Source organism: Perca fluviatilis, chromosome 19, assembly GCF_010015445.1.
Source record: "Perca fluviatilis chromosome 19, GENO_Pfluv_1.0, whole genome shotgun sequence".
Classification (NCBI taxonomy): Eukaryota; Metazoa; Chordata; class Actinopteri; order Perciformes; family Percidae; genus Perca; species Perca fluviatilis.
In genome coordinates, this window is record NC_053130.1 from 28,668,177 (window position 1) to 28,686,335 (window position 18,159).

An 18,159-nucleotide genomic window follows, 5' to 3' on the forward strand; every position below is an offset into this window, starting at 1 on the left:
AAAGGCAGAGGCTTCACGCAGAGCTTTCACCGTAGCCTACGTAAGTGGCCTGAAGTTTATACTTGTGCATCAAACTCTTAAGGAAAATAGCAGGGCTGGCATGTGTGCGTGCGTGGGGAGTGTGTGGTAGAGCGAGTGACAGTGATTAGCTTTGGAGTGAGTAGAGACTCTAGACTCATAGTGAGAGAAACAAAGTGTCTCCCCTGTTCTTTCTCACCGCTGGGGGGAATCTGTAGCAGGAAAATTTAACCCTCTCCTTGATTTTTCACTTTGTTTATGGAGAAGGAGAACCAGGAAATGAGTTGGGGGGAAATGCAACGTTACCAAGCCACGTGCGTCGCCGCGACATGTAGTTACATTTTTCAGGAGGTACCAGTGCGACTTCGGCGTAGGGTCCGGTGTAGGGTACGGTTACGGCGTAAGGTCCGTGTCTCCACGTACCTACGTTTGTAGCCACGCCGCCAGTTTAACGCAGAAGCATAAATCAACCTTTATGCAGCACAGAGAAAGGCAGCATCTTTTGGACTACATTTTCAGGGACACATCAGTATACCATAATTCATTTTGCAACAGCCAAACTTAGCTTTGGACTAGACATTCCTTTTTGGGGAGGAAGAGCAGGTTCAGCCTGGCCTGCAGGTCCTCTGAAGGAACCCTCCTTCATGGGCTGTGCTCCTGCAAGGACCCAGCCAATGAACTGGGACTCAACTCGTATCATCATTACACAGCTATTACATACTGGGAGCTATAACAGCCAATTAATCCATCACCAGTGTTGCCACAGTTACTTTGAAAAAGTAACGTAGTTACTTTACAGATTACTTGATTTTAAAAGTAATTTAGTTACTTTACAGATTACTTGATTTTAAAAGTAACAAAGTTAGATTACGAGTTACTTTATTAGTTACATTCAGCAACTGCCGACAACCCCCCCCACAGCCTCAACATAAAAATGATAACCGGTTTACTGTGAGGCAGCTCGGCATTGCCAGTAGTAAGGATCTGGTTTATTATGGCACGAAAGAGAGCCAGTCAACCAAGCATTTCTGCTACAACATAGGCCTACTGCCCAACCAACTTCTTCAACTCTCCCCCACTTACTGGTTTTGCACCGAAGTCCATCTTTTGTTGTTTGGGTGGTGGGGGGGCCTCCTGCTCTCTGCTTGGCACCACCTGCTGGGACTTGCTCTGTAAGTTTGACTGCAGTGCTGCGACTCCAAATGTTTCTTCAAATTTGACGTAGTGTTTTTGTAGCTAGATAGCACTTTGTCGCCACCAGCACAGAGTGTACAACGAACCTTAGTATTGCCGTCTTTAGCGGACACAAACTCAAAATAGTGACTGTATTTCCAGCTAGAAAACTAGTTGTTTACGTTTGTATCGCTGCGTGGTACACGTGAACTACATGCTGAAAACGTGACTTGTTGCATACGTGACTTCACTCCCCGAGACGCAAGAAGAAAGCAAAAATATATATATTTTTACTAAGGAAAATGACAAAAATAGTAACGCACAGTGACTTGGATAAGTAACTTTAATCTGATTACTGGTTTGGAAATAGTAACGTGTTAGATTACTCGTTACTGAAAAAAGTGGTCAGATTAGAGTAACGCGTTACAAGTAACGCGTTACGTGGCATCACTGTCCATCACACATTGTAACTTGTAGTTTACATCACACCATGGCTATTATAGTAAACTAAAACAGAAATAAGCAGTGAAAAATTATTTTAGTAAACTGAAACTAAATAAAAAGAAAAATTGTTTTATTTTTATTTTTTTTATAGAAATTGAACGTACTTGACATTGGCATTCCAGGAGATGGCACTGTGCCGTAACTGCTTCACATCGGACAATAAAGTAGAGCCGAGATTTAACCTTAAATATCAGGGCTATTTACTACAGTTCTCCAACCATGTATTTTGTGTGTATGTAGCTACAGAATCCTGAGACATTACACTTGGCCCTGACAAAAACAAACTGAGGGCCTAATTTACTAACACTAGCGCAGTTTGCGCTGCGTCTGTTTATGCGAGTTCGGTAATAGCGCACGCTATGCTTCCACATTTTGCGTAGTATTTATCAACCCTGACACCCATCAGGCAATCAGCGTCTTTCTCCGCCCACTAGACCGTAAATTGCGCCGTAGCAAAGCGGTACTTGTGCTATGATATGGCTGAGTGCAGACTGCGATATTCCCACTGCTGATGCTAGGACTGTTTGAAATGATCCTGATGCCAATATTTGTAATGTAGCGAGGAGTTTAACAACTGCTGGAATGGGATGTGAACGCTGAGTGGGAGATTCAATTTCATCTTTGATTTCTTCCAGTAACTCTATATGGCATGGCTGCTTAATCTGTAACGCTAAATGATGTTGTGTTCACTGACAAAGTGTGATTCTTGTGTTAAAAATATTTTCAGCCTCGCCTATGTCTTCGTCTTGCTCAAATTACTGTTGCCATTTCACCAGCGGCATAAAGGTCTACGAGGAAACTCGACTGCGGCTGGTTTAGACCTGCTTTTAAGAGGCGGAGAATTTCCCCCGCAGAATAGAGGCGCGCTCTTACTGACAGTCTTTGTAAATACCACGAAATATATAATTAGGGGCACTTTGCGCTTATCCTCCCACCTTTTGGGTGCAACTCCCACTTTCCCCACAACCTCCCACCGAACGCATATTGAAAGCGCAACTTGTCTCTTCTCGCTCATGTGGCAGACAATCTGCGATTTTACCCAAGTGCGCCCTGTTTGTAAATATGCCGCATCGGTTACGTCCATCTTTGCGAGCAATTAGCGCCTGGAAACAGGCGCAAACGGCTTGATAAATCTAGCCCTGAGACTACTATAAAACTAAAACCAAATATATAAAAACTAAAACCAAATATATAAAAACTAAAACCAAATATATAAAAACTAAATCTTTCTAAAAAACTGAAACTAAACTAAAACTAGCAAACACACTAAAATCTAACAAACCAAACTAAAATGAAATTGGAAAGTCAAAACTAAAATAAAAACTAATTGAACATTCTAAACTATAGTAACCCTGCATCACACATGGTGCACATTACACGTAGCATGCTAGTTAGAACTAAACACAAATTACAGCTGAGGCTGATGGGAATGCAATTTGTTTTGCAGGTAGTTGGTTATAAACCACAGTATTGACAAAGTGATCATCTTCACACCTATAGCTGGGCAATATATCGATATTATATCGATATTGTGATATGAGACTAGATATCGTCTTAGATTTTGAATATCGCAATATGGCTTAAGTGTTGTCTTTTACTGGTTTTAAAAGCTGCATTACCGTAAAGTGATGTCATTTTCTGAACTTACCAGACTGTTGTAACGGTTCTGTTATTTTCCTTTACCCACTTAGTCATTATATCCACATTACTGGTGATTATTTATCAAAAATCTCATTGTGCAAATATTTTGTGAAAGCTCCAATAGTCAATTGGTCAAAAATATCGTGATATTTGATTTTCTCCATATCGCCCAGCCCTATTCACACCGCATTGCAAGTATACTGCTGAATGATCCTGTAAATATGATTTAATTATGTCCAAATTAGCATACAATAAGAGTAGGAAAGCTCAAAAACAATAACGAGGCTAATATCATTAAGGGGTCTACTGTATCTGAAACATCTGGGATGACGGCCTCATTTTATTGTCTGAAAGCAGCATTTAATAGATATATCTGTATCAACACACGCGGGTATAAGAAACAAATGACCAGATTTAAGGGATCCTAATTAGAAGTGTTTTGTATACTGCAATGTGAAAACAGCAAAAACTGATATATCATCAGAATTTTGAATATTGGTTTTGGCATCTGCCTCAAAATTCCAGTGTTGTGTCCATATTCACAAAAGTTTATATTAAAATACAGGTCAAATGGCAGTGAAGCTCATTCTGTGAGTTTGCATTTATTTGTATAGCACCTATTCAATGCCCATAGCGAAGGATCTCAGACTGTTATCATAGAACCAGGGATTACACTAAATAACCCAAAGCTTTTACATATAAATCACTGTTGATGTGCAGCGACAAGTTGCAAGACATTTGCAAACCTCAAAACCTTTCTGAGCCTGTACATTAGCCGTTTGAGGATCTGAAGTGATGAATGGATGTGATGTCCGTATAACAGTCATCACTTCGCAAGAGATTAGGCATACTTTCCCACTTTGTCATGCACCAAATCTCTGTAATTTTTCCCAGGGGAGGGGGATGAGGCCTCTTTTTGAAGTTGGATGTGTATTGAGGCACTCAAAGAGCACCATAGAGATGCATACTGTCAGCATCTCCACCGCTCTCCACACCGTGACTATTCTTTTTATTTATTTATTTTTTCAATGCATGTCAGAGGACATACCTGCAACTCTCTCGTCTCAGGTTTCGTTCTTCAAAAGCACTCCAGTAATGTAGCCGTCATGTCTGCCATGGAGCTTTCTAGTAAACCAGTTTAGAAAACAAAGCTGATGTGTGGAACACAAGTGCGATCTTGCGAAATATGTTTTTTTTTGTCTATGGGTGTATGAATGTGTGTATGTGGGTATGCATACAGTATGCTTGCATTGGATTACATAAAGGGCTGGCTGTCGTTCAAAAATGTTCGATACCGATACCAATACCGTGACTGATACCAGTTCCTAAACAATACTTTTTTTCTTACTTGCGACTTACTTACTAGTGCTACTTTTTATAAAACAAAAAGAAAATGCAAAATCAGATTTTTATGTATTTTTTAGCTCCTACTACGTGTAACATTAATTTAGAGTTTTTTCCTGCGTGTCTCTGCGACTTGTAACTTTAGACAGCCAATCACAAACATTATTAGATCTTGGTAGAAGCATGCTGCATGCTTATTGGCTCACTGACACTGATGAGATTTACTCCTTATGTTTTGAAATTCAGCATTAAATGACGAGGCAATTTTCGATACTTCAGTGGTAATTTGTTCGGTGCGTAAATGTATTTAATTCGGTACCCAGCCCTACTTACATAGGGGGCATTCGTGACAGCGAGTGTGAAGTCCTATTTGTATAATCTCTTTAGGCTGACGGCAACGAGTTGTGATTGCATTCTTGTATCGCCGGCTTTGTTTATAGGTGCGTTTTCAACGATCCCACCGCGTGAATGCAGCCCATGTAAATCCCTGGCTGTAGGGCCTCTCTGATTGTACAAAGGCCCGCGGATTAAGCAGGGAGCCTGTGACAGTGCCAGTCAGAGGAGGGGGAGAGAGGATGGCGTCCTCTACAAAGACAACTTTAATTTCAAACACGTGCCTCTGTTTGCCACGGCCATCGTGCGTGTCACCGTGGCAGCATTGTGCTCTGTTCCCAGTAGTCGTGGAAACCCTGTGTGTGTGCATAAACTCCAGACCTCACTGTTTTTCTGGTTCATCGCTATTGGAACACTTGACACGTGGCTGCAAATCCCACCAACCCCCATGCAAAGAAAACACCATCAGCTCATTCTGTCACGGGAATGTATATCCGCGCACTTCACACATTGTCTTGCACAGTTTGTCCTTGAATTCCTGCTCCTGTTTCTGTGCAAGTTTTAGCCTGGCACCCTGCCTGGCCCTCTCTCTCTTGAATGAGCTCTCTATGTTTGGATTTGAAGGCTGAAATCAATCTGCTGTTTCCGCCAAGCAGCTGACACTTAGTCCCTTTTGTTTTTGGCCAGTAGAGTGGGGGAATTTCACTGAGCCGTGCTAAAAAAGCGCACTAACCTTGCACAATTAAGTGTGCTGTCCTCCTCTCATCTTCCCCCTGTCATGTCTTGCTGCGGCCCACCTTTCCTGCTCTTCTTGATATTTCCCTTTTCTGGCCTTAGACAGTCGGGGAGAGATAGTATTTCAACTCAGTGAGGAGAGGATAAACAGCAGCAGGTTGGCCCTGAGGCGAGACACACCTCTCTACCCCTTCACACATCCTCTCCTTATATACTTCTCTCCGCCTCTGCATTGAAGGCCTGGTGCTGTTTTAACACAACAACAATAGCTATGTTGCGTAAGACCAAAAACAACACACAATCCACATCCAGCATGGCGCAGAAAATCTGCTCTATGATTTATAGGTAGTTTTTCACACCTATAATGGTCTCTGAAATAAAAGAGCACCACATTTATAACATCTAGGGGTTTTCCCATTTTGCTTTAGTGCTTCTAATATTTTAGAAGAAAGCAGTCAATCTGAGCAGCTGACAGACAGCGAGTGAAGGAGAGGGCGGTCCTGATGAGAGAGAGATGATGATGGTTGTTAAACACACAACGAGCGACATACGGTCATAAAAGGTTATGGATTTGACAGTTATCGTCCCTCAAATCATATAAAAGTCCATAAATGTTGTGCAAGGTTGAATTTGCAGGCTAGTAAATGCACGTTGCTTTGGTTCACTTCCTGTATTTGTTTCGGATCACGTTCTCACCTGAAGTGCACCAAACTCTAGTTCACTTCACCAAACAGCTCAGGTGTGAAAGCAACTTGAGATTCTTATTTTTGGAAATTATACATACAGAAGAAAGAAGCACAGGCTGAGGATGAGCTTTGACATGATCACAAATGCAAACACCCCCAGTGTAACTGTGCAGGGGGAAAGTCCAGGTGCCGAGATGAGCCAACGCTTTTACCTGCTGGCCCAATCATGAGCTGCTCTGCCACTGGCACTCTCGGGTCCGCATACTTCCCAGTAAACACTGCCAGAATTCCTACATGCTGAACAATGTTAGAGCTAGCCAGTCAGAGACAAGTTAAAATGTCTTGCGGTAGCCTGGATGTTGAGCAATCTCTCCAACAGCCCTAACCTGAGCATTTCTGATTACTATTCCCCTCTGGTATGCTGCTCTCGCCACTCTCATCTCACCACCAGCAAGATGCAAGATTTATCGCATTTAATCACATCAGCATATTACAGCATGCTTGTTGAGAGAGAGCGAGATTAATGTATTCTGAGCATAACTCCTGAAGAAAGATTGCATTTAGCTGGGCTCATTAGTGTATTAGTGTAATTTACTGGTTGGATGGCACAGTGCATTGGGGTTGATGTCAAGAAGTTAAGAGAAGCTAGCACTACTTCTTTTTTATTAGAATAAATATGTTATATGATCATTTTTTACTAGCGATTAATTTGCTGAATAATCGTTAGTGTCCAAAAATATTGAACAATGGCTGTCACAGTTCCCTACATTTTTACGTTTTCCTTCATTCCTAAGTCTGCACATTGCTTATTTTGTTCAAAAGACCTAAATATATTCAATTTACATTGATATGTAACAGAAAAAAGCAGCAACTCCTCACATTTAAGAAGCTTCTACCAGCTAATCCTTTGGCATTTTTACTTTATACATTTGTAAATGATTAATAAGTTATGAAATTCTTGTCAATTAATTTTCTGTTGAGTGACAAATAATTTATTTAACTAATTGTTTCAGCTATACTATTGCATTACTGCAAGTGTTAACAAGGCTAAGAGTTTACAGCCGTGCTGCACAGCAGCTCTGTGAGGCTGTGTGGCAGGTAATGTTTACCCTGTTCAACATGCATGTTAGCATGCTAACCTTTTTAATTAGCACTAAACAAACACTAAAAGCACTAAACATTGCAAGTATTTGGCAAGTAAACCAAAGTATTGGACAAAGTAAAAGTTTGACCTGATGATGATGCTAGATGGAAAGTGAAGGTTTTTACAATGCATCCCTAGGGGGACATGAATATCTTTACCAAACTTCAATGGCAATCCATCTGAAAGTTGTTAGCTGCTAGCTTGGCTAAAAAGTGTTTAATCAAGCAAATGGTCCCCTTAGCTGTTAAAGTGATGGTTCGGAGTAATTCACCCTAGGGTCCTTTGCACCATGACCTCGAGCCAAACACCCCCCCCAGAAGCTTTTTTCACCTGGGTCTAACATTGGGAGTTAGCGTAGAGTAGCGTTATCAGCTGAATAGCTTAGCGCAGGGGCTAACGGACCCACGTTTGTATCTCGTAAATTACCCCACTAATAATGCCCGAAATTATACCAAACGTCTACAAGTAGTACAAATAGGTTATGCTCTCATAAAACGATGGATTGGAAAGTTTGTAAGTACACCAGATGTTTATGTAAATAACACTTGCCTGCTGGCTTCTGTTCTCTGCTGTTGTTGTTGTTGCTGCTGTAAGACGAGGGCTTAGGGCCGTCTACAAATTACAACACCGAAAAGAGATGCAACAAAAATATTTATTAATTTAATTTTTTTTTTAAAGTAAGTGCTGTAGTATAACTAGCAGGAGACAAGTAATAATTGAGGTAAGTTTGGAGACATTACCTTATTTAATCATTGAATTAATAAATATTTTTGTTGTAACTCTTTTCGGTGTAATTTGTAGACGGCCCTAAGCACTCGTCTAACTGCAGGTAGCAGCAGCAGCAGCAGCAGCAACAGAGAGCTGAAGAGAGCAGGCAAGTGTTCATAAACTTCTGGTGTACTTACAAACTTTCCAATCCATCGTTTTATGAGAGCATAACCTATTTGTACTAATTGTAGACGTTTGGTATCATTTCGGGCATTATTAGTGGGGTAACTTACAAGATACAAACGTGGGTCCATTAGCCCCTGCGCTAAGCTATTCAGCTGATAACGCTACTCTAGCTAACTCTCCCAATGTTAGACCCAGGTGAAAAAACCTTCTGGGGGGATGTTTGGCTCGAGGTCATGGTGCAAAGGACCCTAGGGTGAATTACTCCGAACCATCACTTTAAGTGTATTTTTGTTAAAAGCTCTCATTCTCATTCTGAGCTGGTGAATTGGATATTGGTTATTCACTCTTGTTTTTAGCCAACGTTGCTTTGATTTTCTCAGTTTTGTTTAAATTGTATCGAGTCAGATCATAGCACCACTAGATACTGTGCGAGGCTCTTGCTACTTGTATGTCAGGAGCTCAAAATTTGATTGATGAACATGTGGTGACCAAGTGCAATCCAGCTGTGTCCTGGCTCTGTTTCTCCTCGCTGCAGATGTTTGCTCACCGGTGATGGATTTTCTCAAAGCCTTTTACATCCAGCAGTTTTCATTGGAAGCTAGGTGGCACAACTGCAGACAGATAGCATCTCTGCTCCTGTGATGTTGTGGAGCTCTGCACTCATCCATCGCCAACCAGTGGCAGCGTGGCCGCACCCCGCGCAACCTTAAGAAAATAAACACATCTTTTTTTGGATACAGTTGCACACAATTTTATTCGCCTGTGTTTTCTTTGCAGATAAGGTTTTGCAAACTTGTGATGTGGTTAGGGCTTGTCCTATCACTGTTAATTTCCCACGCTATAAGTGGGAGTAATGATGAGAAGCACGTGATGTTTGCGTGATGTTTCACCCGCCCACCTGATGTTTTTTTTTTGTACATTTTGATCAGTTAGTGGGTGGAACATTGTCAACTGAAGTCAAATCGGCCAGTTTTTCTTACTTGCCAGTTAGAAAGATCATTGTACCTACATTATCTTAAATTAGTAATTACCTGCTAATCATGTAGTACAATTTGCACTCTGCCACAGCCCACTACATCTCACCCCTTTTTTTCATATTTGTTTTTTCTTGGTGTTGTAATCTGTGTTATCACGCTGTGCCCGATCACAATCCAGAGAGCGAGACAAAAAGAGTGAGAGCAACTTCAGGGAACAGTAGCCCACCGCCAATTCATGCCCCGTTAAAAAATCCATTCACACATACCAGACACCTCGGTGCGCACAGTTGCAGATTCCATCTACCATCAGCACCACCATGTCAGACGACACTGTCAGATGACCTTTATGCACGCTGATCCTTCATATAAAAAGGTATTCATGTCGCTCGGTGGTGTTTGACAGAGTACCAGCAGGATTAAAGCAGCCTTGCGGTGAAAAGACTTTGATCAGCTCCGAACCCTCAGCGTCATGCTGACTTACAGATCCTGAAGCTGAAACCGCTCTTTGTTTCCCCTCCACCTGCCCACTGGGCCGAGTCGGCGTACTCATTAGTGGGTGAAGGAATAAGGTGGCGCAGCTTATCTCCGCTGAGGTTGCCTAATGAGGAGTCTCGCTAAAGAAGAGTGTTGGTGGTTTTTCGGTCCTTTTGGTTGCTCATTGTCAGTGACCCAGAGAAAAGGTGGTGTAACTGAAAGGTGCTGCCCAATTTCTCTCCGAGCCTCCCACCTACGCAAAACTTCTCTATATGGATAGGACTGTTTAACCGCTAGCCGACAATACGAATTTTGACAGATTAATACTATCTGTTAAAAACTTTTTTTTATGTGATTAGAAATGTTGGTCTATACCATCTATTTTTATAACCGCTAGTTTGCATTTAAAGCTCTCTGCTGCACGGCGGCCACAGCAGAGCGCAACGTGACACATGCCACTATATCGATGAGGACTGGCGGGTTAAACTGGCCGTCCTACACACAGAGTGTGCCGAGCAGACACACAGCTGACAACCTCGCAGGTGGATGCTGTGGAGACGGGCTCGGACACACGCTCCGCGGACAGCTGCAGACTTTTGTCGGTCGCACGGACGGTTAACAAGGGTCCTACCGGTTAGAAACAAAAATCTTCAAAAAATTCTGCACTGTAGTCAGTCAGGACTGGGCAACATAAAACGGTGCCTTTTTCTATTATTGTAACTCTTTGAGTTCATCTTATAGGTTTAGGTTTTCAGATACAGTTTCAACTGAGAGTAATTTTGTCAGCTGTGCTCTTAAAAAGAGGATCTTGTCTACTGATAATTATGGTGGTCATTGCCTTCTTGCAGCAGAAAACATAACGCAACGTTTTAGGTGCGGGGGACATAAAATCTGTGAAAATCAGTTCAAACACAGCTGTACACAGGGAAGCCCTGTCAATCATCTATGACAAAACACATCCCCTCCACCCTGAGTTTGAGTTGCTCCCCTCAGGGCAACGCAAAGAAAAAAAGATCTACAAGGGTTCTTTTATCCCAATTGTAATTAATGTGGTCAACAAATTACACTAAACCTAAATATGAGAGTGTATGCTTTACACCATGAGTATGAATGCAATGAAAATGCAATGTTAATGTGACGTTTTCATCTTGTGGACCGGTTTTGTGTTCATATTTTCCTGCCTCTGCTGGACAACAACGTTTGTTCTGTTCTATTTTGTCTCTGTGAAAATCTGTAAAAACTTGAAACAATGAGCCAAGCAGTGTGACCTGTAGACACCTAATACACAACTGATCAACATAATACTGTCTCTCCACAGGTATGCTATCATGTGTGGGATTATGGCAGAATATGATACAGTGCAGAACAAGATAAAGAACGGGTACATCTTTAAGGTGAGTTGTCGTCTGAAACGGCCCGTATGTTGTGTCTGGGACGGTTCTGAAACGAGTTGTGACTACTTAATGAAACACTTAGACTATTATTTGTATACATTGTTTTTATACATGTCGAACATTTGCTTCTCCCATGTACTCAGAGTAGAGGGGAATGACTCGTATCATTTAAGCCAGTAAGCCACTCCTACAGCCATTCGGTTGCATAAGATCAGGGAGTGTGGAACAACGGCACGTAGCATTTTATCTTCTGTCAGCAGCTTCCCCCCAAAACACTGTGTACCTGCAAAACTCTTGACAGGTGAAAGAGAAAGGCATAGAGCGCTGGAGCCGGAGAGGGAAGATATGAAGGAAAAAAAAAACAACAACCTGAATCCGAGAGAGGGAGAATGAGAGGGGGAACGAGGGAGGGAGGGTGTGTGTGACATCCAGAAGTGTGTGGTCGCTCGGCGAGATCGCGTGTGTGAGAGGTGTTTTTGAAATACTTGTGGGTTGGTGAAGCAGGACAGATCAGGTCAGAACAGAAGACAGTGGAAATAGCAGCCGTGTCATGAATCAACAGTGTAAATCTTCTCCCTGTCTGTCTGCGTGTCTGCCTCCCCTCCCAGGATCATCTGGATAAAGCCATTGAGCTGAAGCCACAAGACCCCATGTCCTACTACCTGATGGGCCGCTGGTGCTACGCTGTAGGTGACCCTCCCGACACACTGCGAACAGCACATATATCTCTCCCATCTCTCCCCACATACACACACAGTGATTTACGGAGGCTGACATGTCTGCGTGGCCTCCCTCCTCCCTTTTGCTAACCCACCCACGGCTTCCCCTCATTCATTCCCACTGTTTAGGTTTCCCTGAGGTTTGTTTTTCTTTGACGACCATGTCTTGTCTGTCAATCATTCTGTCACTACCAATTTTTTTTTAAATGAATTGTGATGACTAATTATTGTCATTACATATAAATGTTTCCAGCGGTTTATTGCTGCAAAGATTAATCGATTAAGTTGTCAACTATTAAATCAGCCGCCAACTATTTTGATAATCGATTAATCAGTTTGAGTCATTTTTTTTTAATGGGGAAAAAAAGAGGACAAAAATCTTTGATGTCAGCCTCTTAAATGTGAAGATGTTCTAGTTTTGTCTCTCCGCTGTGCCGGTAAGCTGAATATCTTTTGAGTTGTGGACAAAACAAGACATTTGAGGACGTCCTCTTGGGCTTTGGGAAACATTTTTCTTTTACCATTTTCTGACATTATATAGTCCAAACAATGAATCGATAGAAATAATCAACAGATAAAATAGGGCTGGGCGATATGGAGAAAATCAAATATCACGATATTTTTGACCAAATACCTCGATACAGCAACGATATTGTAGTGTTGACTATTGGTGCTTTCACAAAATATTTGCACAATGAGATTTTTGATAAATAATCACCAGTAATGTGGATATAATGACTAAGTGGGTAAAGGCAAATAATAGAACAGTTACAACAGTCTGGTAAGTTCAGAAAATGGCATAACTTTACGGTAATGCAGCTTTTAAAACCAGTAAAAGACAACACTTAAGCCATATTGCGATATTACGATATCCAAAATCTAAGACGATATCTAGTCTCATATCACGATATCGATATAATATCGATATATTGCCCAGCTCTAAGATAAAACGACAATGAAAATAATCGTTCGTTGCAGCCCTACAGACGTACACTGCCAGTACCAGAGAAAGAGTGAGTGACTGTGCACATGTAGTGGAGCAGTAACACCTGATATTTTCAGATTGAGTTTTAAGGGCTGTCTGTGGTGCGCTCATGTTCAACAAAGATCTAGTGTTTGTATTCAGCCAGCGGTTCTGTTTGAAAGCTCCTGGGATGACGCCAAAGCAACGCTACACCTGCAATTAGACTTTACTCTGATGAATGGTGAAAAGGAAGGAACATTACATGTTTGACCCAGCCTTCTCCTGGCCATTATCATGTTCTGCCGGGGGGAAAAAAAAGTGTCAGTAGAAAAGTAGCAGTGGACTGGGTACCTGTGGCCGTGGAAATATTGGGACAGTCGCAGTCTGGCGTGGAATAGTTCAGAAAAAACTATATTATATATATTTTTTTATGCAGTTTCTTTCACTGTTGGTTGCTCCCAGATGTAATTGTGTTTAACAGACAAAAAGGAAAAACCCTCCAAATTACATCAATATCTCAATGGACAGCAGCAATATGCCTAAGCAAGATCTGATGAGAAATTTGAATTAGGTTAAACATAGATGTTAACAAATGTTGATTGTGGAATTTCCATCATGTCACTGAAAAGTTGTTGATTTTATTTTGGAAACCTGAGGGAACGACCCTTTTTGGAAGTTTTAAGGAACTGTTTTAGGAAAAGACATGTTTGAAGCTGATTGCCATTCACAACAGCTCATTAGTAGGGCTGGTTATCGTTAAAAAGAAATTGTTACCGGTACTTCGATACCGTTTCCTAAACGATCCTTTTTTCAATACCAATTTTATAAAACAAAAACAAATTACAACATTACAGCACAAATCTTTTTTGTTATTGTTGTATTTAGCTCTATGTGAGCCCAGTCTCTGTGCGTAACTTAGAGTTTTCCCTGCATGCCTCTACAAAACACTAAACAGCCAATCACAAGCATTATTAGATCTTGGTAGAAGTATGCTGCATGCTTATTGGTTCATGGTTGGATGAGATTTAGGGTATTGAATGACGAGGCATTTCTAGATACTCGATACTTTAGAGGCAATTCGGTCGGTGCCTAAAAAGCGTTGAATTCGGTACCCATCCCTACTCCTTAGTAATGTCTTAAAGAGTTATTGAACTTCCCCTGGAAGTCTTCCAGCGGCTTTACTTGTCACCTCGCTCAAGGATGACCGTGACAACCCCTGTCTGGTGTGGTTAAAGGTGCACTAACCTTCTAACCACACCCAACCACACCAAGCATGTGGAAAAGGCTCAAAGGTTTCAACCAGAGAGGGCAGTGATACACTGCATTTCAGCCTGGTGTTACTCTTAGACTACATCCACACTACTACTTTGTTACGCCTCTCTTCCAGACTACTCCAGCGTTTTTGGACCCCTAAAACAGACATTTGGAAAGAACTGCTGCCCCGGTTTGGTTTGGGGACCCTGGGGTTGCTTTGTAGTCTGGACGGGCAGAAACGGTTAGGTAGCTTACATACCTTTCTGTAACAGTTCCACCTCGTCCACACTCCAAAATAATAAATCCCTGCTCTTACTTTTTCCCATTGTTGTTCTTAGTCCAAAGTATTTTCTGTATTTTCAACTTATACATCCATGATTTTCAACCTCAGAGTAAAGTCAGACAATCTGCTTCCTTTTTACACTGGCACGCGCGATCGTTTTTATGTCAAAACGATGTTTAACAATGTAAATGCAGTAGTAGTGTGCTGTAGCCTCAAACTATTGCGAAGAATCGTCTTTTGACTTGAGGTGTTGGATTATTTTACAGGTGGCTCAGTTGTCATGGATTGAGAGGAAAGTTGCTGCAACATTATTTGGAGAGCCTCCAAGTGCCACAGTTGAAGATGCACTGAAAAACTTTCTTAAGGTACAGTGACTCATCCTGCAATCATTCTCCTCTGCATATATTCGACTTTGTAAGGTGAGAGTACGCTAGAGCGAACTAGCGTGTGCAGCGTGCGCACAGCAAGTGTTCACAACGGTTTCACTCCACATAATAAAATGCGGTGTGAAAAGCCTGCCATCACAGAGAGGGGTGAGATACGACGACTTGTACAAATGGTCTTAGCGGATTACACTCAAAGGTAATCATGGTGTTGCTGTCTTTTTCCTTTTTTTTTACCTCAACACACTTGGACAAACATTGCATAAAGTGTGCGCGACTTTTGGTTTCAGAAAGTTCCAAAAAATGTCTGACTTTTTGGTTTCAGAAAGTTCCAAAAAAATGTCGGGCGTAGCTGCCCAGTTCCGATGTTGGGAAGATGTGGGGGGAGATGCTGTTAGACGATCCGAAAAGCACAGTGCTTGAAGCATACTTGCGCTTTTAGGAATTCTTCAACTCAGTCTGTGGGCCCGGTAACTACCTGAAAATAATAATAATAATAATAATTACACAAAAATAGGGACTGATTACAATTTCTAATTGATTATTGTTTTTATTTCCATACGGTTTCATTAATTGCATCTTCTCCCCTGAGCTGCCCTGATTAATGAAACACGTCACATACGGTGTCCTGTCGGTTTAGTGTTCATTTGCTACTTGCCTCCAGGTCGCTCCTGTACCCAGTTTTCAAAAAAAACAAACGCTCTGTATTTAATATGGCTTAATCTGTGTTCTCACATTTCAAAGGTTTATATAGTAGAGAAATGAATTAAGCTTCTTGCCAAATTCCTGTTCAGGCCTCTTCCTCCTCATGTCTTGTGTATCTCACACATCGATTTGTTTTATGTGTTCCCTGTTCAAACATGCCACCCGTGACCTGAAGGAGAGCCATCCACTGAGGCTGTCGAGCTTTAACAGATAGATTCTGCCCGGTTAGGGAGGTCCCCAGCCTCTAACCTGTGGTTATCGGTACATGACTTACAGTCACAGAGCTGTTTGGGTTGTAGGAGCTGCAGGGGAAAGAGAGGCAAGGCAATGAGTCAAGCCAGATGTTGTTCTAGGCCTTTGTAATGGAATAGGAAGAAGTGTTGACATGCTTGGGTGAAGATCATTTACGTCCAGACCATTTGAAATCTTCATCTAATCTAGTCCAGTTAAAACGGACATTAAAATTTATACTAGCAGCTACTGTACCATTAGCTTTACTTAATACATAAGGGTGTCCCGAAATTGCAAATCGGTTGACATGAGCCTTCTATTTTGCCTATCGAAATCGAATCCAATACCGCCTACTTGCCTGCAGCTTGACTATTCCAGACAACCATGACCACGGCCGTAGTCGGTGATGGCAGAGAATCAACAGAGCTGATAAATCCTCCTGCTTCCCTAAGTCACCGTGTGGCAGCATTTTGCCTTCCCTGTGAGTAAGTTATGGAAACAAACAACGGAGGTAAAGCATGGCATGGCGCTTTCAGTTGCGCCTCATAAACTCTGAGAAACTGTTGCAAAGTACCCTTCTGCCATCCAGTGGCTCTCATTGGGGCATTGCTGTCCCTGTTGAAAAAACTTTTTGAATCGTGGATTGATTTGTGACACCCCTAGTAATATATAAAATTGTGATATTAGCTTGAGTGATATAGTGCCTTTTCACACAGCCTGTTCAAGGCGGGGATGCATTATTCTGCCTCGCCGTACTGTATCAAAGTTACGGACACAGAATAGGGAAACCGAGTAGACCGGCAGCGGAGGTAGTAAGAGAGCCAATGTCTTTCTGTCCTCCTGTTTAAAAAGGAACAGCCGGCATGGCGAGACCACACACACACACACACACACACACACACACACACACACACACACACTAGATGCCGACGCTATGCAATGCCGGCATGCCATCTAAAATCACACACTGGCGCGGCATTAAGCTGCGGTTGTTTGGTTTAGTGTAGTCTCGCTTTGCCAGACCTTATTCCACACGCTGTGGGCCGGAGGGGGGTCTGGCTAGTCCACACAGCATTCCGGGATTGGAAAAAACCGTGCTCTGGTTTATTGGCTTTTTTTCAACCAATCACAATCGTCTTGGGCCGCTGTAAAATAGCCGTGCGAGAGAAAACTCCGATTGGACAGATAGTCTAGCTAGCTGTCTGGATTTACCCTGCAGAGATCTGAGGAGCAGTTAACCATAGTCCTCAGAAATCCACCGGAGTTTAAAATTCCAAGGAAACGGACATACAGTACATGCATCCGGCGGAATTTCCTGCGACACCGGAGCAATCCCGGAAGTGGAACGTCAAGGATAAAGACAATGTTTAGTGTAAATAAGCAAAGCCGCAGTAATGGCTGGTCTTCTTCACGGCAATGTTTCGGAATCTCTGTGTAAAAGAGGCTGTATTGGTATATGTATTGTAAAAAGAGATTAATTGTCTTTTATTTTTTTATCAGGTTGAGGAGATCCAGCCAGGATATTCCAAACCTAACTATGTGTTTCTAGCTAAGGTCAGTACCAGAAACTTTCATTGGCATTGTTTGTTTTGGGACGACACTGTGCTCTGTTCTGTGGGGCCCTACTGAGACTAAACAAGGCACTGAGGGGTTTTTGGTTCTTCTCTCTGACAGTGCTACAGAGACCTGGGGCAGAGGGACAAGGCTAGGGACATGTGCCAAGCTGCTTCTTCAATGAATACTGTGTCCAAAGAGGTAGACCTCATCCCTGTACTATTGCAGTACTGAGTTTACATCCATCTCAAAGGGTTATTCAGTCTGCAAGATCCAATTTTATTTAATTGTTTTGAAGATTTTTTTATTTCTTTCTCAGGATGAAGAGGCACAAAAGGAGCTGGACTTACTCTGCCCAGCGCTTGGAGTGTGACTGTGTGTGTGTGTGTGTGTGTGTGTCTGTGTCTGTGTGTGTGGGCTTGTTTAACTATATTCATGGGGTCCAAAAACCGGGAGTCCAGTATACTTGTGGGGTCCCGACAGCTTTGTGGGGCCAAAATGCACACAAGTTCAAAGGGCTGTTTGAGGGTTACGACTTGGTTGTAGAGTTAGGGATAGAATTAGGTTAGGGTGAGGGTAAGGGTTAAGGTTAGGCATTTAGTTGTGATGGTTAAGGTTAGGGTAAGAGGCTAGGGAATGCATTATGTCAATGACGGGTCCCCACAAAGATAGTGCCACAAACCTGTGTGTAGTGTGTACAGTGTGTATTGAGAGGCCATCATGTTAATTCACTCTGTGAGTGGATGGAT

The 18,159-nt window shown here is 42.2% G+C and overlaps 1 protein-coding gene across 3 annotated transcripts in view; it reads left to right on the top strand.

Annotated features, from left to right (window-relative positions):
• The window catches only part of LOC120547955 (regulator of microtubule dynamics protein 2), a 50,741-nt gene extending 32,849 nt beyond the window's left edge, over positions 1-17,892 (top strand). For 2 of the 3 annotated variants that reach the window (XM_039783790.1, XM_039783791.1), the window contains exons 6-11: positions 11,242-11,317; positions 11,926-12,003; positions 14,804-14,902; positions 17,357-17,410; positions 17,531-17,611; positions 17,730-17,891. In XM_039783790.1, the coding sequence (XP_039639724.1) occupies positions 11,242-11,317; positions 11,926-12,003; positions 14,804-14,902; positions 17,357-17,410; positions 17,531-17,611; positions 17,730-17,783 (442 nt within the window). In that variant the 3' untranslated portion in view covers positions 17,784-17,891. Of the gene's footprint in view, positions 1-11,241; positions 11,318-11,925; positions 12,004-14,803; positions 14,903-17,356; positions 17,411-17,530; positions 17,612-17,729 lie in introns of all 3 variants that reach the window. The other variant, XM_039783789.1, reaches the window with a different exon arrangement.
• Positions 17,893-18,159: the final 267 nt, after the last annotated feature.